This window comes from Orussus abietinus, unplaced genomic scaffold (assembly GCF_000612105.2).
Source record: "Orussus abietinus isolate OABI.00-Male unplaced genomic scaffold, Oabi_2.0 scaffold389, whole genome shotgun sequence".
NCBI classification, from domain to species: domain Eukaryota; kingdom Metazoa; phylum Arthropoda; class Insecta; order Hymenoptera; family Orussidae; genus Orussus; species Orussus abietinus.
The window spans coordinates 22537-49082 of NW_019394864.1; the positions used below are offsets into that span (position 1 = coordinate 22537).

General features: G+C 36.3%; 1 protein-coding gene across 5 annotated transcripts; it reads left to right on the forward strand.

Moving 5' to 3' along the window:
• Positions 1-635: 635 nt before the first annotated feature.
• On the forward strand, positions 636-24929 carry LOC105694350 (X-ray repair cross-complementing protein 6). 5 transcript variants are annotated; one of them, XM_023433354.1, is made up of 11 exons: positions 658-730; positions 1567-1710; positions 3029-3193; positions 3270-3441; positions 5323-5758; positions 7643-7775; positions 12106-12325; positions 17977-18138; positions 20981-21211; positions 24171-24325; positions 24414-24928. In XM_023433354.1, exons 3-11 carry the CDS (start codon positions 3038-3040, stop codon positions 24522-24524), a joined length of 1776 nt encoding a protein of 591 aa, XP_023289122.1. In that variant the 5' UTR covers positions 658-730; positions 1567-1710; positions 3029-3037; the 3' UTR covers positions 24525-24928. The 5 variants fall into 5 exon arrangements, with proteins under 5 accessions (XP_012270320.1, XP_012270324.1, XP_023289122.1 ...); XM_012414897.2 differs by lacking the exon at positions 1567-1710 and having other exon boundaries at positions 636-730; XM_012414899.2 differs by lacking the exons at positions 658-730; positions 1567-1710 and adding an exon at positions 1491-1514.
• Positions 24930-26546: the final 1617 nt, after the last annotated feature.

The following is a 26546-nucleotide window of genomic DNA, read 5'->3' on the forward strand; positions in this document are numbered from 1 at the left end:
CCAGGAGGCGCAGCGTAGATGCGCATAAAAATAGTCGGGACAACTGAACCAAAGTGAACCTAACCTCGATTAGTGGCAATATTTTCACAAGTTTCGATTACCTCGAGTATTAAATCGCGAACGTGAGTTTGTGAGTAAAAGTGTAACTCAAGAACAGTTTGTAGTTTCTTCCTATAATAATTGTAATAATTAAGTACATTAAATGCGATCTATAGATCGCATTTAATCCATCCACATGAAAGTAATCATAACAAAAATTAAATTTGTATAGAATTTGTATATTTATACATTCATAATAATTAATATTTTTATCTTAATAAATATGTTACTTTTTGACTAATGTTTAATGTAATTATTTCAGTTCTTACAGTGATTTAAAACAGGCGTTGCGCCACTGACACTTTTGTTACTTCTTTTATGTTTAATATGCCGTTTTCTTACATTTGTGTATGTCAGTTTAAGCAACGTCTGTTTTAATCATTGCAAGTACTTTTTAAATCCCAAAAATATCCCTCCGTTTAATAAATGAATTTGAATAGCCCGCCAAATATTTTAGTTCGCGAAAAAGGTTTACTCCAACCGAAGATGGCGGTAGTGCATAAAGCGTTACACCCCAATGCATGGAAGTGTTGACCCCCTGACATAGTCAAAGGACTACATACAGGGGGGTGTGTCAATGTTATATTTATTGCTCCATTCGTCAATAAGTATCAACAATATTTGTTAGAAGGTAAATGGTTATTACAAATTTAAAAATGTTGAAAATGATTCAGAGACAATTTAGAATTCCTATGTTATCATCGAACGAAGTTACTGTTTGTAACCCGTCAGACACTTGAGGTTTGATAAAATGCCGCGCAAAATATTTTGAAAGGTTAAGCAATAATTTGTTTAGCTTTGTTCAGACTACTATTCAAGTCATCAGTAAATCAGAATATAGTACGACACGTTCCAGAATATCGTCACATTCTCTGTGTTTTATAAGTTGTAATTGCTAAATAAATTCATTATTCATTTCTCTATTACAGAGATGTTGGCTTTTTCTTCCCAGCATAAATTTTATTGTACATCATTTTGAGATCAGTTTGAAAAAATATTTTGATGATGTAGTAGTTACTATTCGTTCAATCGATTCTTTATGCGTGTAGTGACTTAATCGCTGGAAGAATTCCAAATAAAAAAATGAATATCATTGGAATTCACTATGCTATAGGTTTTCGTAAATTCTAATCTGTTAGAGATCACGGATATCACCTACAGATTTTTATTTGGAATCAGCATATACACAAAGGATACGTTAACCCTTTGCCTTACGATTTCAATTCCAATAGCGTGTGGCATAAACAACAAAAATGTCGGTAATACGTCGGGCCATTTCACGGTTTGGCTAAACATTCGAACTCATACGTCTCTCATACGTTTTGTTTACGTTTGGTCCGATTGACATACCACATCTCTCATACGTTTTGTTTACGTTTGGTCCGATTGACATACCACGTCTCTCACATGATATTGTAAGTGAAGAGGTTAAACTTTATTCGTGTCATTGATAGAATTTAATTTTAGGTTATTAATTTATGGGTTTTAATTTGAGTTATCAATCCAAATGCATTATTAACCTTCAGCGCACCGTTGGCTCTGCTACGCGGACGTTCGTCATACGTTAAGAAACTTGCAGAGCGCTACGGTTTAAACTGAAGAAGTTATAATGTAAGCAATTGTTTACTCGTTTTAATATTACGAAAAGGGAAATTTAAATTAGTTATTGCAGTTCTATTTGCCGTTTATTCGTGTATATGTAATGAAATTTGTGTCATCAAATTTCAATCACCTAATGGATGAATATTACAAAATGGTAAATAATGTTCCCTTTATTCAGGATCATAGATTTTCGTAATGTCACGAATTTTTGAATCGGTTTCTCCTGGAACCATGTTCAATCCCACTGATTTAAAAATATTGCTATTACAATAGTCGCGTTAATGATTACATCGTAGTATTATATTAAAGTAAAATTACAAACATTTACAGCATTATGTTCTTTACAGATTTCTATTAAAAACCACTGCTTTAATATCAAACACTTTTGTTAGTATCAATGATTAAACATAAGTTTGATACAGGAAATCTTGGATTTCAATTTCAATTGTTAAGTTGAATGTAAATTTTAAATTGACGAAATTATAATCTAAGGCATTGTTTATTGATTTTAAGGTGATATGAAAGATTCAGCCCATATGTACCTGGGAAATAAAATCGCTTGTGAGAGTATTCCCCGAATTGGATGTACCGATTCGTTTTAAATCTTACCACGTGAACATGGAGGCCCCGAAGTAGGTTCTGAAACTCACAAAATTTCATTTTCAATCGCAATAATTTATTTATCATAGATTAGAACCAACCTGGCGTGGCTCGAGCACGTTTTCGATGTTTTACGCTTCTTGGAGGCTTAGAACCGGAAAATGAAGAGTTACAGGACCTAGCATGAACAATTTAGAATAATATAAAAATATAATATTACAGAGTCAGATGGGAGAATAAGAAAAATACTTTCACTAACAATTGCAAGAGAATGTTGATTTGTTCCATGAGTAACGCATGTTTTTAGAGGAAAAATTTAGTTGCAGCTAAATATCACAGATGGCGCAGTGAGCCCATTAAACTATAAAAAATGATTAATCTACATAATTTTGACAGTTTTACGTCGATCTATGTACCATTGTTTTACTGAAATGACATATGGAACGCTTTGTTTTGTATAGTTCTAAACGTAGAGTGTAACAGTCTTGAACATAAATATAAATGTTCGTAACGTGACATGCCAACTTATGTTACTACTTGAGTCTTCAAAATGATGTTACCATCAAAATGGGTATAGATGAATTTTATTTTATCGATGTTGATTAAATTTCTCAGCGCCTTTCATATCACTTTAATCCTTTGACTGCTAAAGATGTATATATAATGTAAATAATATATAAAATATATAAATTAGTATATTTGGACGGAATATGTTTTTACTTTTCAGTGACAAAGTATGGCTGATTCATTGCAACTCAATCTCGACTCTACCGAGGATGACACAAAAGAAGAATTGTACAGTGTACGTGATGGTATGATCTTTATAATCGATGCTACCAAAGACATGTTTGAACCGGATAGTGATTCTTGTTATTTTTCTCAATGCCTTAAGGTAAGTCACCAGGCAGTGTATTTCGATAACTTTGAAATCAACTTATAACCTTAAGAAATCTGTTTAATGATTCCAGATTTATCAGAACATTTTATCACAAAAATTAGTAGATAATAAGCAAGATTGGATGGGAATCACACTTTGTGGATCAGAGAAGCATGATCAGGATTTGGATATTAAAAACATTTTAACTGTGCAAAAACTTTCTCCAGTAACAATTGAGATGATGCAGATGATAATGAATATATGTATGTTTTTTAAATTGATATATTTGTTGTCGACAAACATTAATGGGCTTAGAATATTGCGATATGTGTTTTAATCACGATGACATATAAGGAGCTCCCTCTTTGATATAAAAGTAATCTGATATTTCCTCCCCAAGTTAACCAACGGTAACACAGTAACTCTTGCAGAAATGTTCAATACTTAAATTTTCACACATTGTCATTATGTCTACAAAAATACATGATATTCGTAGAACTTTTTAAGGTGAAGTGAAACCCCCTTCAAATTGGTCGACTCGGATAAGACACTTTTGTTTAAGGATATTGGATCGAACCATCTGAAACTTTGACACATGACTCGTGAACACTTAAGAATTACCCTGACATTTTCAAAATTTGGATTTTTGAACAAACATTTTTTAACTCAGCACTGACCAGAACCAAAATGGCGTCGAGCTCTCATATTTCGATCAATATATAATTATCGAAGGCTCTGATAAGAGAAACGAAAGGGTCAGGACAATTTTACAATAATTTAGAACACTCTGGTAGTCGATAAACTCGCATTTGAACGGGATAAAGGTAAAAAAAGTGTCGTATGCGCTTCTATGCTAAAACGATGGGAATACGAGGTCTCGGAGTGAAAATTTAATTGATCTGGAAATCGCAGATGGCGCAGGGGGTCCCTCTGCAGTGAATTAGGGCCCCAGAAAGCATGAATCCAGAGGATTTCTGGAGTTTTACTTTGATTTCTTGATATTTATTGTACGAAAACGACCGGTGGAGTACGCCATTTGGTACAATATCCAATATAATTCGACACAGCTGTCAATATAAAAACGAACGTCGGCAACGTAGGCATTTAGACAAATTTTCTTTATCGACGTCGATCAAGTTTCTCGAGGTGTTTTACTTCACCTTAAGATGTCATGTAGATTTCATTCGGAGATATCTGAAGTCTTTGTTGAAAATCCCAATGACATATGTAATTTTAATAATTTATAAACATATATAGGAATTATACTTTTTAATTTGTGAACAGAATGAAAATACATTTTTTACTTCACGATTGTTATCGGACACTCCATTTGGTATTAATAAATATGACAAATTTTTCTGATATTTTCGTACCGCTATTTCATTATGGGAGCAAAACGTGTGGTTTTTATTGTAAATAATTTTAAAACGTTTATAATGTATTCGGCAGATAATATTTAAAAAATGCTTATATTAAAGTGGAAGTAAATGTTTTGTATATCTGTTAGAGAAATATTATGAAAGCACATGGGGCCAATATTACACAAATATGTATGAAGATAATATTCTAAAGTAAACGTTTTGCAAATATTTCAAATGTCTGCTAAATATTTACAAAATGTACTATATTTTTTAAATGTATAAAAAATATAGGACAAATATTTTGTGCTGCCAGGGAACGCTTGGTCTAACAAACATGAAATTTAGAAAAATATTATGAAAGCACATGAGGCCAATATTACACAAATAGAAAGAAGATAATATTCTAAAGTAAACGTTTTGCAAATACTTCAAATGTCTACTAAATATTTACAAAATGTACGATATTCGTTAAATGTATAAAAAATATACGACAAATATTTTGTGCTGCCAGGGAACGCTTGGTCTAACAAACATGAAATTATCGTGAGACGTCCATTGTGCCATCAGAAAGCTTCCACTGCCTCAATACGTTTTTTGACTCAAAAGATAATATTTATAACGTTTGTTACAATTGCCCCGTGTTACATTTGACCTCGGTCTCCCCTATTTGTAACATAGTGCTTGATGGGTTCTTATATATTTATTATAACTGCTTATTTTTTTTAGCATTTTAACGGGAGGGTCCCCTTAATGACAAGTATATACATTTTGGAAAACTTTCAGCGAAAGATTGCAAAGCATACGCCACGGAGATTGGCCACTCGAAAAATTTTCCCTTACGTAATGGATTATGGTATGCTAGTCAACAGTTCAGCGCTGTCAATGTAACAATGGGTATGAAAAGCGTCTATCTAATGACAACGCAAAGTGATCCATTTAAAGGAGAAGATGCAGAGAAACATGGCGTCAGATTGCAAGCTCAAAGATTCAGCGACATCAATATAGATTTTCGCGTAATTGGGCTGGGACCCAATTGGGACGAAAATGTCTTTTTCAAAGACGTAGAGCTGATCTCTGGTAAAATTCAGGGAGAAGATTACACAAGATTATATCTACAAGATTTAGAGTTGCAAGTGAAGCAGCCATCAACAGTTATGGCCAACATTCCTTTAAGACTCGGTGGTGTTAAGATTCCCGTTACATTGAGTGATTTATGTAGGTAATGTATATTTTTCAGTTTTTATCTTTATGAAAAATTGACAGACATTATCTGAGTTGTTCCTTTAATTGGTGATGACTTTCGGGAATCACCCGCGCCATTGTTAGGAAAAGAGCATGATCTAGCTAGAGAAAAATCAATTTTCAAGTTGTTACGAAATTAGAAAAGAAGCATTTAAGGTGAAGTGAAACACGCAGAGGAACTTGATCGACGTCGATAAAGAAGATTTTTCTAAATGTCTACGTAGCCGACGTTCGTTTTTATATTAACAGTTGTGTAGAATTATATTGGGCATTGTACCAAATGGCATACTCCACCGGTCGTTTTCGTACAATAATTATAAAGAAATTGAAGTGAAACTCCAGAAATTCTCTGGATTCGTGCTTTCTGGGGCCCTAATTGACTGCAGAGGGACCCCTTGCGCCATCTATGATTTGCAGGTCAATTAAATTTTCACTCCGAGACCCCGTATTACCATCGTTTTAGCATAGAAGCGCATACAACACTTTTTTTGCCTTTAAGGTTAAGTGAAACACGTCGAGGAACTTGGTCGACGTCGATAAAGAAGATTTTTCTAAATGCCTGCGTTGCCCACGTTTGTTTTCATATTGACAGCTGCGTCGAATTATATTGGGTATTGTACCAAATGGCATACTCCACTTGTCGTTTTCGTACAATAATTATAAAGAAATCGAAGTAAAACCCCAGAAATCCTCTGGATTCGTGCTTTCTGGGGCCCTAATTGACTGCAAAGGGACCCTCTGCGCCATCTGTGATTTCCAGGTCAATTAAATTTTCACTCCGAAACCTCGTATTACCATCGTCTTAGCATAGAAGCGTATACAACACTTTTTTACCCTTATCCCGTTCAAATGCGAGTTTATCGATTACCAGAGTGTCCTAAATTGTCGTAAAATTGTCCTGACCCTTTCGATTCTCATATCAGAGCCTCCGATAATTGTATATTGATCGAAATATGAGAGCTCGACGCCATTTCGGTTCTGGTCTGGGCTGTTAACAATTTTTTTTTAAAAATCCAAATTTTCAATGTGTCAGGACAATTCTTAAATGATCAGGAGTGATGTGTCAGTTTCGGACAGTTTGGTCTAATACCCTTAAAAAAAAAGTGTTGTATTCGAATCGACTGATTTGAAGGGGGTTTCACTTCACCTTAAAGCTACTTTAATGTTTCTATTTTGTCCTGCACACATGTCACTGTAAGCTATAATGTGTATTTCACTTGTTAAATTTTTAACATGTTTTAGGATGCATGAAACTATTTCTTGAGCACCGCTTGATGCAATAGTTTCATCTCAAACGTACATGCGAACATTATCGCTCTGAAAATTGTGAATACCCAAATTTAGAACGAACATATAGATTGGACTTAGGCCACATTCAAAATGATGGTTTTAATTATTGAACTACCTCTGAAAACTTGTGTCCAAAATTATCGTATTTACTCGGAATATAATTAACCTCAAATGCTATATCGATAGATAACTTCAAGTTGTACATGTAACTATGAGCAACCGAAAATAATTGACAAATGGATTTAGGCCACTTTCAATTTAAACGACTCATTTTGTGCTACTAGGGTTGTGAATACCCAAATTTACAACGAACACATAGATTGGACTTAAGCCACTTTCAAAATAAACGACTCATTTTGTGCTACTAGGGTTGTGAATACCCAAATTTACAACGAACACATAGATTGGACTTAAGCCACTTTCAAAATAAACGACTCATTTTGTGCTACTAGGGTTGTCGGGCCCGTAACATAAGACAGTTCCTTCGCTTCCAGCTCTCATACGCGTGAAAACCCAGAAAGAGAAAATAATGTGCCGTTCTCTCTTAAATAGTCCTGAAATATATTTGCAGAAAAATATTGTATTCTTCTCGTATGCGTATCGACAAAGCAACTAATGAACAATTGAAAACGGTGGGAGTTTTTGAGAAAGGGAAGACTGAAGAAAAGAAGGACAGGGAAGAGGATGATGAGGAAAAGGGAGAGGTCTGTTTTTTTCTTTATCATATTTTAGCATTAATGCACATTTTAAACCATTTTTCTACTACTAAGATTATATTTTAATCACTTTTTATTTTGAAACAAAATATACAAAGCTTCAGTCATCATTTTAGATTACAATTTAAAACTATTCAAAGTAGGAAATATTAAAAGAATGTAGAGGTCACTGTTTTGCGTAAACATGAAAGTGTTCATATATGTAACAAGGTGATACATGGTATATATTTTAGCAGCTTGAAAAATAAGCGTGAATTTTATAGTGATGCATCGAGAGAAAAAGAGCTGGTAAACTGGACAATTTGACCCTGTTAAAGCCATTTTTGTTAAAGTAGATTTATAATATAACGATAAAATGCAATTTATCGTTTATTTAATTATAAATTGGCAGCTACAACTATTTTATAATAGTTGAGCATCCTTCTGGCTCTTGTACGAATTTTGTAGTAACGGTTACAATCTTTATAGTAAAGCTTTTTCCCATTTTGTAACAAATAGGTTACCTTTTAAGGGGATGTGAAAGTGGCATCCAAAAAGTCAATCGTTGATGAAACATTTCTTCGAACTAGGTGTACCGAATCGTTTCAGACTTTACAACGTGAATGTAGCGGCCCTAAGATACGTCCTGAAACTGATGCAATTTCGTTTTTATCAAAAATGTTGGAAGCAATATAAACAAATTTTTTAGAAATTGAAATTTTATGGGCGTCAGCATCTTCATAGCTTCCTCAGTGAACACTGTTATATAGCTGCTGGGTAAATGTTATGTTTTCGAAACTAACATGTTACGTAGCATAAAAGTAATATGGAAGTTAGATGTTAGTTATTATTTCCCACTCGGTAAGGTAACATGTTATATTAATGTTACAATTTCAGTTACTATAGAATAATATTAACTTTTCATGCATTTAATAAAAAAGATGACGCAATTTTATCCAAAATTATATCATTTTTTATTTTTAATTATTTTTTGTTCCTTGACAATAGTTAAATATTAAAAGACAAATCAGACTTTCAATGAAATTATGTAATGATAAACTATCTGATTTTACTTAAAGGCAATTAGGATTTCATTCGACTAGCAAACAATGACTGATAATGTATATACGCGTATGAATTAAAGTCACATTTTTTCATACAAGTAGTAAACAAAATATGACATATATTAATCTTATGACATTTGACAATGAATTATGACAATGACGATGATGTAATAAAATAAATGACAGTTAGCACCATTGTAGTTCTGTTTTGTTACAAATATGTGTTGCATATACACAGTAATATCAGGACAGTAACATAATGTAAGATGAGAGTAACAAAGTTATGCTACATTTATATAGATATGGTAGTAACAATTGTTATGTAACCTGTTAGCTCCATGTTACAAAACCGTTAAGTTACTGCATTGTAACAAATGTCATGTAACTAGTTAGCTCTACGTTACGTAACTGTTAGGTTATTATATTCTAACAAACGTTATGTTATTTGTTAGTTTTAAGTTACGTAACTGTTAGGTTATGCCATTGTAAGAAACGTTATGTTATTTGTTAGTTTTAAGTTACGTAACTGTTAGGTTTGGTGTTCAGTGGGTTCCGTATTCACATTGTCAGGTTTGAAACGATTTGGTACACTCAGATCGGAGAAAAGTTTCATAAACGAAACCTCTTCACGGCACTATTATCCCAGTGAACACCAAACCTAACAGTTACATAACTTAAAACTAACAAATAACATAACGTTTGTTACAATGTAATAACCTAATAGTTACGTAACATAGAGCTAACTAGTTACATGACATTTGTTACAATGCAGTAACTTAACGGTTTTGTAACATGGAGCTAACAGGTTACATAACAATTGTTACTACCATATCTATATAAATGTAGCATAACTTTGTTACTCTCATCTTACATTATGTTACTGTCCTGATATTACTGTGTATATGCAACACATATTTGTAACAAAACAGAACTACAATGGTGCTAACTGTCATTTATTTTATTACATCATCGTCATTGTCATAATTCATTGTCAAATGTCATAAGATTAATATATGTCATATATTGTTTACTACTCGTATGAAAAAATGTGACTTTAATTCATACGCGCATATACATTATCAGTCATTGTTTGCTAGTCGAATGAAATTCTAATTGTCTTTAAGTAAAATCAGATAGTTTATCATTACATAATTTCATTGAAAGTTTGATTTGTCATTTAATATTTAACTATTGTCAAAGTCAAAAAAATAGTTAAAAATTAAAAATGATATAATTTTGGATAAAATTGCGTGATCTTTTATATTAAATGTATGAAAAATTAATATTATTTTAAAGTAGCTGAAATTATAACATTAATGTAACATGTTGCCCTATTGGATGGGAAATAATAACTAATATCTAACTTCCATGTTACTTTTATGTTACATAACGTGCTGGTTTCGAAAACGTAACATTTACCCAACAGTTATATAACAGTGTTCACTGGGACATAACCTTAAATATTGTTAACTCCTTTTGCTAGATGTCATTTACTCTACTTTTAGTAACCAATGATATAACTAGTACGATCATTTACCATTGTGATTTGGTTAAATGAACTTTCAATTTGTACCGAACGTTACCAAAAACTTTGTTCAAGTTTCAACGGCACCGATAGATGGCGAACCTTTCTCGCAAATGATTTACATATTAGATCGTTCGTTTACATATAAAATATTACTCCGTTCCTAACTGACGCTAAGTAATGCGAGAACATCAACAGGTCAATCATAATAAGTTTAATAAACGTCAATAATTACAAAAAATATTTTTGGAAAAAGAGAACGATTAGCGGAACTATTTATAACAGGTAATAATACTATTTGGGCAAGTAAAATATAAGATGATATATGAGTTACGTTAACAATAATGATGTGCAATTTTGCTATATAAATAGTAAAAAGTTTTGTTATTCTTCCTAGAAAAATATTGTAAAGGTAGAATGGTTAATTTCACTCCTCTCAAAAGGCAAAAGATATAGTAACTGTTACTACATTTCCTAGTTCAGAAAGAAAGTTAATTTTACTATAAAAAGTATCCGAGTCCTTTTTGAACTATGAGAACTAGTTAAAAAATAATTTATTTAACTAGATCTTTCTCTCGGGGTGGATGCAGAAAACACAAGATTTCAGTTATCGATTTCACTATTATGTTGCCAAAAAAATGTCCCATGGATGTTTGATATGTATATCATGACTCAACATAAAATGTATTTACATGATCAACTTTAAATTAATTGAATCCATAATATTTTTATAATGTGTACTTTAATTCATTAATTATTTTTGAATAAGTAGTATTGTTTCTCCGCAATAACAAAGATATTTTATTGTTTTATACAAAAATACTTAAATACTCCTTATTCTAATCACAAATCATACTTGTAATAACAAAGAAACAACATTCAATGTTATTATTCACGTTGTTGGTTCTTGATTACTTTTACAAATCAGTTTTATAATTCTTGATTAGTTTTGCATTGTCATTCTGACGCCACGTGTGTCTTCATTATCGGTTGATTGTCTCTAGTACAATAGATCTGACTTACCGACCTGATTTACGCGCTAAATTCAATAAGATTAAGGATACTTTCCTAACATTTTTACTATATACCTTATTATCGATGATGCATAAATCATACTCATTGCATGGGCCTCTACCATCTTGGTGTGTTTTCGCTGTATTGAATTTTCTTATTTATGTTGGAAGAACTCTGAAATTTATAAAATACAATGTATTTATATGATCAACTCTAAATCAACTGAATCCATAATATTTTTACTATACGCGTTATTATCGATGATGCATAAATCATACTCATTGCATGGGCCTCTACCATTTTGGTGTGTTTTCGCTGTATTGAATTTTCTTACTTATGTTATAAGAACTTTGAATTTTATAAAATACAATATATTTATATGATCAAATCTAAATCAACTGAATCCATAATATTTCTACTATACGCCTTATTATCGATGATGCATAAATCATACTCATTGCATGGGCCTCTACCATCTTGGTGTGTTTTCGCTGTATTGAATTTTTTTATTTATGTTGTAAGAACTCTGAAATGTATAAAATACAATGTATTTATATGATCAACTCTAAATTAATTGAATCCATAATATTTTTACTATACGCCTTATCGATGATGCATAAACCATACTCATTGCATGGGCCTCTACCATCTTGGTGTGTTTTCGCTGCATTGAATTTTCTTATTTATGTTGTAAGAACTTTGAAATTTATAAAATACATGATTTTACGCTTGAAAGGATGAAGAGGATTCAGAGGAGATACTGACATCCGATGATGTCCAGTACGTTCAGACCTTTGGTGGCAAAGACATTTATTTTAATGGAAAAGAAATTAAAGGCCTAGGGAATATACGCCCTCCTGGAATTGATCTACTTTGTTTCAAGCCGTTGAATTTCAATATAGCATACCACGTTGACCCACCGAACATTGTTCAATACAGTACATCTGCTTCAGAGAGTACGTACTTTAGCATATATACACATTTGTTACACGTACCCAAGTAGAGCACAACCTTGGTCACAACATAACCAAATATTGGTCCATTATGTGAATGTTGTCCAATATGTAGCCAATAATTTGCAAATGTTGAAATTCATTTCTATAGTAAATATTGAAGAGCTAATGGAAATTAAACATTCGTTCGATATTTTAAGTCGCACTCCTTGTTTACATATATTGTTTCAATGTTGTTCTTCCCGGTTATATATTAGGTAAACCGAAAAGTAATAAAAATTTTTATTTGTTGGCGAAAAACATTAATTTATTAAAGAAATCCTACATTTTCATCAACAAAATTTTTTCCATCAATTTTTAACACCGTTTTCCAGCGTACAGGCAGTTGTTCGATTCCTTTTTTAAAAAAGTCCTTCGATTTTGCATTGAAAACCTTTTCCAAGTGCATTTTCACTTTTTCAACATTGTTAAAGTTTTTACCTCTTAATGTATGCTCTAATGATCTGAAAAGGTGGTAATCCGACGGCGCGAGATCTGGTGAATAAGGTGAATGAGGTAAAAGTTCCAATCCAAGCTCCCTAATTTTTTCTTGTGTTACTTTTGCAGCATGAGGCCTCGCGTTATCGTGTTGAAGGATTCGTTTTTTGTAATTGACCAAAACAGATCGTTTTTTTTAAGAGCTCTTGTTTCATTCGCTCGAGTTGTTCATAAAACTGTCGTTGTAATGGTCTGACCAGGTTCAAGCAATCCATAGTGTATGATTCCTGAAAAATCCCACCACACACAAACAAGGACCTTCTTTATTGTCAGTGGTGGTTTAGGTGTCGGTATAGGTGCTTCTCTGGGAGAAAGCCATTGTCTTTTTCATACAGGATTATTGTATAGCATCCATATCTCATCTCCAGTTATAATTCATCGCAAAAATGGATCGGTTTCATTCCGAGACTAAAGAGACGCCGCAGATTGTAGGCCGTTGATCGAGTACCGTCTCTGTCAATTCATGAGGAACCCAAATTCCTCGCCTATACAGTTTTCCTATGCGATGAAGATGATCCTGAACTGTAGACCATGGACAGCCTATCTTTAGTAATAATTTCCTAATAGTTTGATGAGGATCTGATTCCACCATTGCCCTCAGAATATCATCATCTCATTTTTGAGGTCGTCCCTTTCGTTCAACATCTTCGAGATTCCTATTTCCATTTTTAAAGTTTTTAATCCATCTATGAGACTTGTTTAGTTTTAGAACATCGCCGTAAGTGTTGTTAATTTTTTTCACTGCTTCGTTTGCCTTTAATCCTTGATCGAACAAAAATAGCATACAATGACGTCAATATCCTTCTTCTATTGTTGGCCTTGACATCTTTCCTCCTTACTAGATCAGACATTTTTTAACCGAAAAATAGAATTTACAACCAAGCTTGACCGTAGCAACAAAACTTACGTGTTTACTGAACCATGTCTCCACACAAACTGACTGCATGAGCACATCGAACAAATTTTGATTACTTTTCGGTTTACCTAATATTATATGTTTTTCAATATTGAACTTGTTGCAAATTTTATATTTTAAAGCCGGTATTGCATTGTCTACCGAAGAACAATATTGCTTCTAAGCTGCTATTTACAGATACACTCCATATTAGCAATATGATAAAAATTCAATATGATACTCTAGTTATATATTAGCAAACATTTATTCCATATTCTTTTATCAATCCCACTCCGACATTTACAATGCAATATTGAAGATTTACGAATTCGACATGGAAATACCATTATAGCACTGATCCGATAAACAATGTTGGTTGTACATTTTTATTTAAGCAGGTTTCGATATTTATAAATATATGCATGAAATATTCATCTAATATTGAAATAGGTGATAGAAATTTTGTTTATCAAGTGCGAATACATACATTTTTTCAATATTTTTTTAGACATTGTTTTTCTTAAATCTGTTCAATGTTCAAATATGCATATTGGTATAATTTTCCAAAATGTTCACAAATGTCATTGGGTAAATATCCGAATTTGTTATATGACCAATATTTATACATTTGAAAACTATATTTAGGCGATATTGTTTTTCTACTTGGGTATTCTTTAAGGTGAAGTGAAACACGTCGAAAAATTTGATCGACGTCGATAAAGATGTTTCTAAATACCTGCGTTGCCGACGCTCGTTTTTATATTGACAGCTGTGTCGAATTATATTGGGCATTGTACCAAATGGCATACTCCATCGGTCGTTTTCGTACAATAATTATAAAGAAATTGAAGTGAAACTCCAGAAATCCTCTGGATTCAAGCTTTCTGGGGCTCTAATTGACTGTAGAGAGACCCCATGCGCCATCTGTGATTTCCAGGTCAATTAAATTTTCACTCCGAAACCTCGTATTCCCATCGTTTTAGCATAGAAGCGCATACAACACTTTTTTGCCTTTATCTTGTTCAAATGCGAGTTTAATGATTACCAGAGTGTTGTGAATTGTCGTAAAATTGTCCTGACCCTTTCGTTTCTCATAACAGACGTGGCAACCGAGAGAATGCGAGGCTGGGGAGAAGATTTAGGTTTTGTCTGAAGAGGTCATACCTCGTACGCCTACGTAACGATTCAAATATCGTTGTGAGAAGATGGTCCGAGCGGCTAGACCAGATCCTCTGGTGGGATTTATAGGGATGAGGATCTGAAGAGGGGCTCAATAAATGGAGGTTGTCAATATATTAACAGGGATGACTGTATTTGTCTTCTGTCAGATAGAATTACTACAAGTCGTAGGGGTCCGTCGGGGTCCTCGAGTCTAATTCTTTCGGTTTCACTTTCGTTCCGCGTTGCGGTGTTTTGTTAGGTCGGGGATCGATTACTCAGGAACGCCGATAGCGATTGCCCGAGGATGTCGATCGGACCGGGCCGCGTGGGTTTGTTTTTGGGACTCGCTTCCAGATAGTTGAAACCAGCCAATGACCTCGTCGAGCAAAGTAATGAAGATACTTTATTTTCGATGCCTCTTAGTTTACAAGAACGACTCGTAGACTCGGTCAACTCAAGGGGACTAGCGCTCGCCCAGAGTTACAGGTGTCTCGCACGCAGGTTACAGAATGGAGACAGTTCAAACTTCGATAGATCAGAGAGCGAACCCTTCGGAGCGGGCCTTTTTATACTAACCTAGGGTGTTCCTAGGCGCAGAGAAGAATGCTTATTGGTGGGTTTTTAAGATCGAGGAGGGAAATATCTCATGTGATTGGCTTGGGGACAGGTCGAAAGGGAAACAGGTGGAAAGCGTCTTTTTCCAGAGAATCTGAATGTTTGACGTTTCCCAGGGCTGTCATCTAGTTTGGGGTGCGGAAGTACTCGGATAAACAAAGGGGATATAAGAAACGAGGGAAAGCATGTTTCGAGGAGCGTTTTGGAGCGCGAGACGCGTTGCTTAGTCTCTTTCTTAATATTGCTTAAAATAAAATGTTAGGTAGGGACCTAACAGTTTCCGATGTCGCGATAAGGCGGTCAGTGGCAGCAACTTACTGGACGCTTAAGAGTATATGAAAGAGCCTATATATGAGCCGTTTATTTTGAAAGTGGCCTAAGTCCATTTATATTTAATTGAGATATTTATGGGTTTGTGTTTCAATGGAATTAAACATATACGTACAGGATACCAATGAGTCATACCGCTTAAGTGTATCTAAAGGAGTTAAATTTACAGTTCCTATTAAAATAATGGCAAATATTAAGTGAATAACGTGCGTTTTCTTACCAAGAATGGAGTTACGCCACTTTCAAAATTAACAACCAGATTCGTTACAAAATTTGAAAGAGCCCAAGTTCATTCGACATAATTTAAAATGCTTCAAATTAAAAAAAACAATACTCAATTTATTTTATATGTATCTTTACAACACTTCAAAAACAATATTTATGCAATTCGGAACATTTTTTAACTACATAAGTTACAAAACAATTTACTGTTCATCTACATTTTGTGTATGTGAAAGAGATTTGAAGAAGTCACGATGTTCCGGTGGTATATATCGTAGTAGGTCCATTATGTCCTTGAATTTCACTGTTGTAATTTGTCTTATATTTTTATAAAGTGGAGTCAATACAATATTTTCGAACTTTCTTGGTCTACCCCGACGTGGTAATAAATCCAGAACTTTAGAATTTTCATTTTCATTCATTGATGTCTTATAGAAAATTTTATATGGTTAATTTCTGGCAAAACGCATCCAACATATTTTTAACCAGTTTATCGATTCTCCGTTAAAATTCTTTACCCTTTTAAAAATTGCGTCTTCTAATAATTTCGTTGATACAAAATCCTCTCGTTTCATTTCATTTAGAATAAAGTTATTCCCTGTCCGGCAATGTTTGATAATATTATAATATTCCTAGGGGACAAACGGTAAATTATTTCCTTTTAATGACGTTTCTATCACGCCAAAATCTCTATCATTTGGTAAAAACGAATGGCGACGTTGGTTCGTCAAAATATTAACAGTCATGAATTCATGGGATTTCGGCAGTTTTACATCGATCATTTTATTTTTACTTTACCGAAATGACATATAGAACTCTTACCATCGTTTTAGCATAGCAGTGCGTATGACATTTTTTTGCCTCTATCCCGTTCAAATGCAACTTTATAGATTACCATAGTGTTGTAGATTGTCGTACAATTGTTCTGACACTTTGGTTTCTCATATTGGAGACCTCAATAATTGTATATCGATCGAAATATGAGGGCTCGACGGCATTTGGGTTCTGATCTGGGCTATATCAACAAATGTTTTTCGAAATTCAAATTTTTTAAGTGTCAGGATAATGCTTAGGTGCTCACGTGTCACGTGTCAAAGTTTCAGACAGGTCGGTTCAGTATCCTTTTAAAAAAAGTGTCTTATTCGAATCGACTGATTTGAAGAAGTTTTCATTGCACCTTAAGGTGAAGTGAAACCCAGTTCAGATCAGTCGGTGCGAATACAACACTCTTTTTAAGGGTATTAGACCAAACTGTCCGAAACTTCGACACATCACTCCTGATCATCTAAAAATTGTCCTGACACATTCAAAATTTGGATTTTTTAACAAACTTTTTTAACGAAGCCCAGACCAGAACCAAAATGGCGTTGAGCTCTCATATTTCGATCAATATAGACTTATCGAAGGCTCTGATAAGAGAAACGAAAGGGTCAGGACATTTTTACAATAATTTAGAACACTCTGGCAGGCGATAAACTCGTATTTGAACGGGATAAAGGCAAAAAAAGTGTTGTATGCGCTTCTATGCTAAAACGATGGGAATACGAGGTCTCGGAGTGAAAATTTAATTGACCTGGAAATCACACATGGCGCAGGGGTTTCCTCTGCAGTCAATTAGGGCCCCAGAAAACCCGAATCCAGAGGATTTCTGGAGTTCTACATCGATTTCTTTATAATTATTGTACGAAAACGACAGGTGGAGTATGCCATTTGGTACAATACCTAATATAATTCGACGCAGCTGTCAATATAAAAACAAACGTCGGCAACGCAGGCATTTAGAAAAATCTTCTTTATGGACGTCGATCAAGTTCCTCAACGTGTTTCACTTCACCTTAATACCTCCTGATTATAACTGTGCTAATTTTGTCTAATTTTCTGGTTTTACTTGTAGGCGAGAAAATGTTATTTGTCGGTTTATTGGTTAAGTGTCAGGAGAAAAATATCATGGGTGTATGTTCAGTGACTATTAGGAAAAACTCGGCACCTCTTTTCTATACAATGATACCAGACATGGAGCACAGTGGATTTTATTTGTACAAGCTCGCGAGTATGGGTTGGTATCCTGTCAATTTTTCTAATTTTATAATTATACAGTATTCATTATAAATTGTCTACAAACATAATTTTATATTTGCATATTATGGATTTTCGTATTTCTATCAGAGATGAACGGGGAGATGTTTCACGCCATTGCACTATGGGCTACGAGACTTGCAAATTCTGCCAAAACTCAAAATATGAACGGATTTGATTGAAAATACTTCCACTGGGGGTTTTCGGGGCCGCTGACCAATGCAGTGCAATAGTTAATAATAAACATTTTTTAGTTTCTTACCCATTTAATACATTCTGTGCGTATAATACGTAATGATTGTGTGTGTGTGTTTGTGCGTGTGCGCGCAACACGATATAATATGATAATANATATTTAGTCTAATAAAACCACTTAAAAAATTACAATAATAAATATTTTAGTAACAGAGCACCACACATGGTGTTTGCGTACCAGCCTGTTTTCACCGGTGTTTTGCTTATTGCATTTTAATTTGAGCAAAAATGGGCATATACGTTTTAAAGTTCATATTATACAGAATACATTATTGCTTTATTAATGGGGATAAGTCGTGGAACATCGGAGAATAAACAATCGTAATGATGATCAGTAATGTAAGAAGAACTTAATTAAATTTCATGTGTATCTATTACATATTTTCGAATTTGTACTTATTTTCGTTACTTTCTATAGAAAATTATTCTGTTTGATGATAAAAACACAAAGCAGTAGCAAAATGAAGCAATAATTATTCAATAAGAATGGATTTCTTTAAGTGTAGAGGATCGAAAAATAACTTTTTTCAATTCAATTGAGCATAGCTAAGTGAATAATGTATTAAATGATGTGCAAATTGCTACAGGGTTGCCTTAACTTGTGTAAATTGCGATAGAATATTCTACTTATGACAATTTTGCCAATGACTTTTGGACATTTTCGAGTGATTCTGGCCCATAGTGTGCATTGTCGAAAGCAAATAATTCAGAAGTCTCCATAGAAGCCCAGAAGGATACGGACGTTCGATGTTCGCTAAATAGTACGTTAGACAACGGATGGCGGCGCTGTAATCATCTCTCTATCTCTCTTAATCTTATGGCGATATATAGCGATTACGTTCTTTCTTTATCTTACACCCAATACTCGCCTTTCTATATGCGTCTCTCTTCCTCCCGTACGTGAGATGTCGTTGGCTAACACGTGCGATCTTTCTTTTACGCCCACTTCTGGTTTGTTAGCCAACTTTTATAGCATGAAGCGCTAACATAGAAGCCCAGAAGGATGCGGACGTTCGATGCTCGATAAATAGTACGGTAGACAACGGATGGCGGCGCGGTAATCACCTCTCCATCTCTCTTAATCTTATGGCGATATATAGCGATTGCATTCTTTCTTTATCTTACACCCAATACTCGCCTTTCTATATGCGTCTATCTTCTTCCCGTACGTGAGATATCGTTGGCTAACACGTGCGATCTCTGTTTTACCCCCACTTCTGGTTTGTTAGCCAACTTTTAGAGCATCAAGCACTAACATAGAAGCCCAGAAGGATGCGGACGTTCGATGCTCGATAAATAGTACGGTAGACAACGGATGGCGGCGCGGTAATCACCTCTCCATCTCTCTTAATCTTATGGCGATATATAGCGATTGCATTCTTTCTTTATCTTACACCCAATACTCGCCTTTCTATATGCGTCTATCTTCTTCCCGTACGTGAGATATCGTTGGCTAACACGTGCGATCTCTGTTTTACCCCCACTTCTGGTTTGTTAGCCAAGTTTTAGAGCATCAAGCGCTAACATAGAAGCCCAGAAGGATGCGGACGTTCGATACTCGCTAAATAATACGTTAACTAACAAATGGCGGCGCTGTAATCATCTCTCCATCTCTCTAAACCTTATGGCGATATATAGCGATTGCATTCTTTCTTTATCTTACCCCCAATACTCGCCTTTCTATATGCGTCTCTCTTCCTCCCGTACGTGAGATATCGTTGGCTAACACGTGTGATCTCTCTTTTACCCCCACTTCTGGTTTGTTAGCCAACTTTTAGAGCAGCAAGCGCTAACATAGGATCTGGGCTTCTATGGGACATCTGAATTCTTTGCCGAAAGCTAGGCACGGCTCACTAACGCCGTGGAACTGCTTTCAAAGGGGCCAAAATGTTCTCTGTCGGTAAAGGAAAACGCGTCTGCAGATTTCAAATACAGCATAGTACCGATAGAATGTAGCTATCGCCTTTTCGTTTTTAGTATCATGGTCGACGTAGGTTGGGATAGAAGACTACGAGTACCACATAAAATTGTTATGCGTGGATGATTGAAATTACGACGCGGCACCCACGTATACCCTGTTTTACCGATAACGAAGATTTCGCCCGTTTGAAAGTAGTTCCAATTTTTACAGAGGTGTAAAGGGCGTAGAGGGCGACAGGGGGCCCTGTCTCCCTTTCAATCAATGGCCTGAAACATCTCCCCGCTCATCCCTGTTCCTACCTTTGTTGCATTCATTGCATATATATCTATATTTTTGTCTAAATTGTATGCCAGTGTTTATTTGTGACGTATAATTTCGGAATGCCTTTGATGCGATAAAACGTTCATTCGGCTTCGGCGAAGCAATATTTTATGTTAAATAAAAATACATTAATTCGGTAAAAATAAAATATGCTCTTTGACTATTAAAATTCTTCCATAAAATGGTTTGTTTGCAGATGGAATAATGTACGAATCGAATTATCAATATAAATTTAATGTATGTGTTACTGTTTGGCACGGATCATTGTTGGGAATTTTGTAACATTGACTGTCTTGACAATTTAAAAATAAACGCTAATTTTCAGAACAAGTGAATGATATCGAGGCAGAGGAAGCCGAGGAGTGGATGACCAATGATGATGATGGACTTCCAATTGATGAAGAAGGAGTTGAACTTTTTGAGGAAATTATTCAGAAAACTAAGTTTATATATCACCAGGATTTATTTCACGATCCAGTAATACAAACAAAACTTGAAGGCATTGAAGCATTAGCACTGAACAAAGAGAAGCTAAGAGATATCACAGACACAACAAGTAAATATAAACCGAAACAATATTGCTTATTAACGATTTACATTCATTAAATTAATTAGATTAAAAGCCAATTCTCATAATGAGTAATTAGTGGTGAATTCACGACTAGAACGGGGTAATTCGAATTTATAATAAGGATTACACACGGAGAGAAAAAAGTTGTTATAATTACTACAATTGGGATAGATATAACAGTAATCGCTGGGAAATATATGGACAGCAGGTCTACAGAGTAATGCTGAAAATGTCAAATGTACAATTTCATTGTAGTACACATTATTACAAAGAATGATTACAGTTACAACAATACGACACTTATATTTGCAATCGTGACAGCATTAAGGTGAAGTGAAACACGTCGAGGAACTTGATCAACGTCGATAAAGAAGATTTTTCTAAATGCCTACGTTGCCGACGTTCGTTTTTATATTGACAGCTGGGTCGAATTATATTGGATATTGCACCAAATGGCATACTCCACCTGTCGTTTTCGTACAATAATTATAAAGAGATCGAAGTAAAACTCCAGAAATCCTCTGGATGCATGCTTTCTGGGGCCCTAATTGACCGACTCGTTCGAGAGTGAAGAGAAACTCGCTCTCAGAAAATTACAATACTTCAGAAAAGATTTAAGGAAATACGCGAGGTGAGGTAAGAGGAAATCACAAAATAAGAGAAGGGATCAAGTCTGGATACTCGATAAATTCGGCGAACTTAACCAGTTCCTAAAATATTCTGAAAGCAAGGTTCGATTCTAAATATCTTTTCAATGACTGTATACAACCTAACTTGGATAACTTTTGGGCGAATATAAATAATCTCAGAAATATTCGCAATTACTCTCTCGCTGTTCGCTCGACGTTCATTACATAAGATATACAGGAAATTAAGTTCAGGACATTTTCCCGAAATGAATCGGAAAGTTACGATATCTCAGGCGTCAAATAAAAATAATAAAATAATATGAGACACCAAAGAGCAAATTTCAGGGAAACTAAGGTAACACAGTAAAATTGTCGGCAGCCAAATTAATAATAAATCGATACACAAAATAAGCATGCGCAATTAAGAATTTACACGATCAGAAATATCAAAGACACTCGCTCGAAATAGAGAATGCCGTTAGAAATATTGGAATATACTCGACATTTTTACAGGCGCCAGAAATATTAGGAGGCGTCTAACCTATAAAATTACGCGGAAGGCAAATTAAAGTTTTCCGATAAGCGGAGAAAAATTACGCTCGAAATCGGGACTTACACCTTGCGCTTACGGAACGCGACGCGGTCGCCGCGCGGCTTCTTCGCCTCCGACCGCGGGGACTCAGGAAAAGATACCGAAAAATATCGCGACGCAACAACTCAAAAATTATTTGACAATCTATTAACAATGATTGACAGAAGGTCTCTCGCGACCTCCGCAAAAGTAGAAATAATTGCGAACAATCTCTCGAAATTAGAAAAACAAGAAAAAATGGGATTTATTTCTCAAACTTAGCAAACGGTGAACAATTTCTCCAAACTCAGAAAAGGCGGGCAATTTCTCAAAATTCAGATAAAGGCGGACAATTTCGGAACCGACATAGGCCTTAGCCTGGGGAGCCTCCAATCTACTCGAAACTCTAATCACGACCGGGACTTTCCTTGTTTTCTTTTATTTTCACTCTACGGATTCTCTACCCCTCATGAACGCGATTCGGTTGCTCGCCCGCGCGGGACGCAGAAGGGCCGCCTTCGCGACTCGCAATCCTGCCGCGCTGTACCGGTCGCCCGAGCCAAGGACCGGCTGAGAGACGTTTCGTTTAGACTTTGGGATTTGAAACATTTTGTGGAGAATTTTGAGAATCGGCCTTTGGGGGATGCCTGGCGCCCAATCTTGGTGTTATTTGAGGAGTCGACTCGGAGAGTGTCTGGTGGACTCCGAGGACTCGTGAGTTCGCGTTTCTGGTAGCCTCTCGAAGGGTCCCGGTGGGCTTCGGTAGGTTACGCGTTAGTGGGGGAAACGATAGTCTCTCGGCGGGCCCCGCTGGAAGAGGTTATGTGCGCACGAGGCCGAGGCGCAGCGGGCCTCGGCAAGGGGTAGATAGGCCCGGGTGTATTTGCCACACGTCACAGGGTATTAAGGTGAAGTGAAACACCCTTCAAATCAGTCTATTCGAATATAACACTTTTTTGAAGGGTATTAGACCAAACTGTCCGAAACTTTGACACATCACTCCTGATCATCTAAGAATTGTCCTGACACATTCAAAATTTGAATTTTTTAACAAAATTTTTTAACTCAGCTCAGACCAGAACAAAAAGTGCGTCGAGTTCTCATATTTCGATCAATATACTATTATCGAAGGCTCGGATATGAGAAACCAAAGGGCCAGGACAATTTTACGACAATTTAGAACACTCTGGTAGTCGATAAACTTACATTTGAACGAGATAAAGCCAAAAAAAGTGTTGTATGCCCTTCTGTGCTAAAACGATGGGAATACAAGGTCTCGGAGTGAAAATTTAATTGACCTGGAAATCACAGATGGCGCAGGGTGTCTCCCTGCAGTCAATTAGGGCCCCAGAAAGCATGAATCCAGAGGATTTCTAGAGTTTGACTTTGATTTCTTGATATTTATTATACGAAAACGACAGGTGTAGTATGCCATTTGGTACAATATTCAATGGAATTCGACACAGCTGTCGATATAAAAACGAACGTCGGCAACGTAGGCATTTAGAAAAATCTTCTTTATCGACGTCGATCAAGTTCCTCGACGTGTTTCACTTCCCTTTAAGCATTCAGTATGGTGTTACCACAAAAAAGGTATAGATAAATTTTATTCTATCGACGTTGACTAAATTTCTCAGTGCCTTTCATATCACCTTAAGCGTTTACGAGCTCCCATTGTTTTGCTTGATTCGGGTATTTGATCTGAAGTTCTAAAGTGATTTGACCATTTAATTTTTCTGTGTAGTTCCACTAGTGAAAAATATGCAAGAACGACTGGGAGATTTACCGGAACAGTTTGATAAACTGTTTGGAAATATGGAAGAACAAAGTTCAGCATCGAGCAATTCAGGCGTGAGCAGGAAGCGAAAAGTGGAAAATTGTTTTTTCAACAAAACAAAAGTAATTATGTGTGAAACTTTAGATATTCTTATACGTATTATATAATTTCTTATATGTTATTTATGTGTTTTACATATTTCTTTTGCAGTTTGATAGTTACACCGTAGTACAATTGAGAGAGTACTTGAAGAACAAAGGGTTGGCAACATGGGGCAAAAAAGCTGATCTTATAAACAGAATTTATCAGAATTTTTCTTAAAATCAATTTAATCGTTGGATAAATTCCTTCAATATTTGTCATATTTGGCAAAATTTAACGTTAATTTACACTCTTAAATTATTTACGCTCTTTAGATTATTTCTTGATACAAAGAGGTCATTTAAACTGCAACGATAATGATCATTCAAAGTTCGTTCTATAGAGCTGTTACACTGATATGTTTATATGCTAATTATTTTTCACTGATATTAATCAACGGTTAGCGCGATCATTATTGAATAACCATATGGAAAAATTATGTAGTGATAGTAATTTCAAAATGTTTGCAGTTTGTATATGCACTTGTAGTGTTGAATATTTGTACAGTGCCCGGTTCATAGAACCAAAATAAATCGATTTCGACAAGGAAAAAAAGAAGAAACGCTTCCTAAATCATTGATAAATTTATTCTGTAAGATAATATACACATATGATATATCAAATTATATACACAATTAATTTTATAATTANGCCTCGCCCCGCCGCCGCCCATGGGTGCCGGGGCCGCGCGGAGTAGGGCCGCACAGAGCCACCCGTGACCCCGCGCTTGACGGCGAGGGCCGAACCATGGCGGCGTCGCTGGGTCACCGCGTCCGCACCCGGATTTCCGGCCCCTTAACGATGGCGGGAGGAGGGCGCATTGCCGGTGGCCGTGGACCCCCCGCCGTGACCTTCGACTCAAGGGAGTAAATAAAAGGGCGGTGAGGGACGGTCCCAATTGCGTCGCCCTCCTGCGCCGAGGCCAGGCCGAGGTGACCCCAGGGCGAAAGAGCCCACTGGTCCCCTCACCCGGGAGCCGTTGCATCAGGGGATGTCGGCAATCCCGGGCAAAACCCCGAGAAATCTTGACTCAAAGGAGTCCAGGACCGACGCCACCGAGTCCTCGAGGAGATACGTCCCTGGACCTGCGGATGACGTCACGCGCCGGCCGCGCGCCCCGATTGGACAGCAGGATCCGCTTCAAATCCGGCGCGCGAACCTACGCCGCGGCTGTCATCACCCAAAATCCTGGCAATTTCGAACGCGACCACTGTCAATTGGCCGACGCAATTTGGCAGCCGACGGCGGCCAATCAACGAGGACGTCGAGCCGTCGAAGAGGATCCGTCGAGCCTTCCCGGAGGACCTCAGCGAAGACCCGGCCTTCTTGGTCCGCGAACGTCGAGCTGTGTAGACGCGTTCAAAAATCTCGCTGCCTTCGCCCGCAACCGCTACCTCCACCAAAAAGGACGCCTGGGGAGCATCGTCGCCGTGGGTGGACCTCCAGGACACCGCGGGAGTGCTGTCGCACTCTCCGAGCCCGAGGTTGGAGTGTACTTTACCTTTTGTTTTCTTGGAAATTTTGTCTACCTTGTTTTTGTTGAATTTCCTCGGTTTTCGCGTTTCCCCGGGTAACCCGTCGTCGGGCCGCGCGCCACGCGGTCGGCCCTTCCGCGTTTAATTGGTCAAGTCTCGTGTGAGCGACCTTCTTGCTAAGATTGACGGCCAAGTCTCGTGTGAGCGGCCTCAATCTATTTTCCCGGCCAAAGTCTCGTGTGAGCGGCCCTTTTAATATTTTCGGCCAAAGTCTCGTGTGAGCGGCCTTTTTGAAATAAATTATCTTTTGCTGCCTCTCTCCTCGGTCGAATCAAGAAGCCGTGTCGACCCGAACTCGAGAATGCTGTCTTGAGCGGTCGACACGTTAAACCCCGTTTATTTCGCGAAGTGCGAATTACCGTTAAAGTCCGTTGTTTCGCGAAGTGCGAACTTCACCTTAAATTCCGTTTATTTCGCGAAGTGCGAATTTCTGTTAAACTTCTTTGGTTTCGCGAAGTGCGAACTTCACATTAATTTCCGTTGTTTCGCGAAGTGCGAATTTCTCATTAGATTCCGTTTTGTCGCAAAGTGCGAATTTTACTTCAATTTCAGTCTGTTTCGAGAAGTGCGAACTTCAGTAAATTCCATTTGGTGTTCGCGAAGTGCGATATCCCCTTGATTTAAAATCCGTTTTCGCGATTGGCGACCCCCTTTAACTTTCCCCCGT

Bases quoted from the DNA above. Each gene is read 5' to 3' on its own strand.
- LOC105694350 (XM_012414897.2), top strand. From the start codon at position 3,038: ATGGCTGATTCATTGCAACTCAATCTCGACTCTACCGAGGATGACACA. The intron at 3,194-3,269 runs GTAAGTCACCAG...TAATGATTCCAG, and splicing joins ATTTTTCTCAATGCCTTAAG to ATTTATCAGAACATTTTATC. The intron at 24,326-24,413 runs GTAATTATGTGT...TTTCTTTTGCAG, and splicing joins GTTTTTTCAACAAAACAAAA to TTTGATAGTTACACCGTAGT.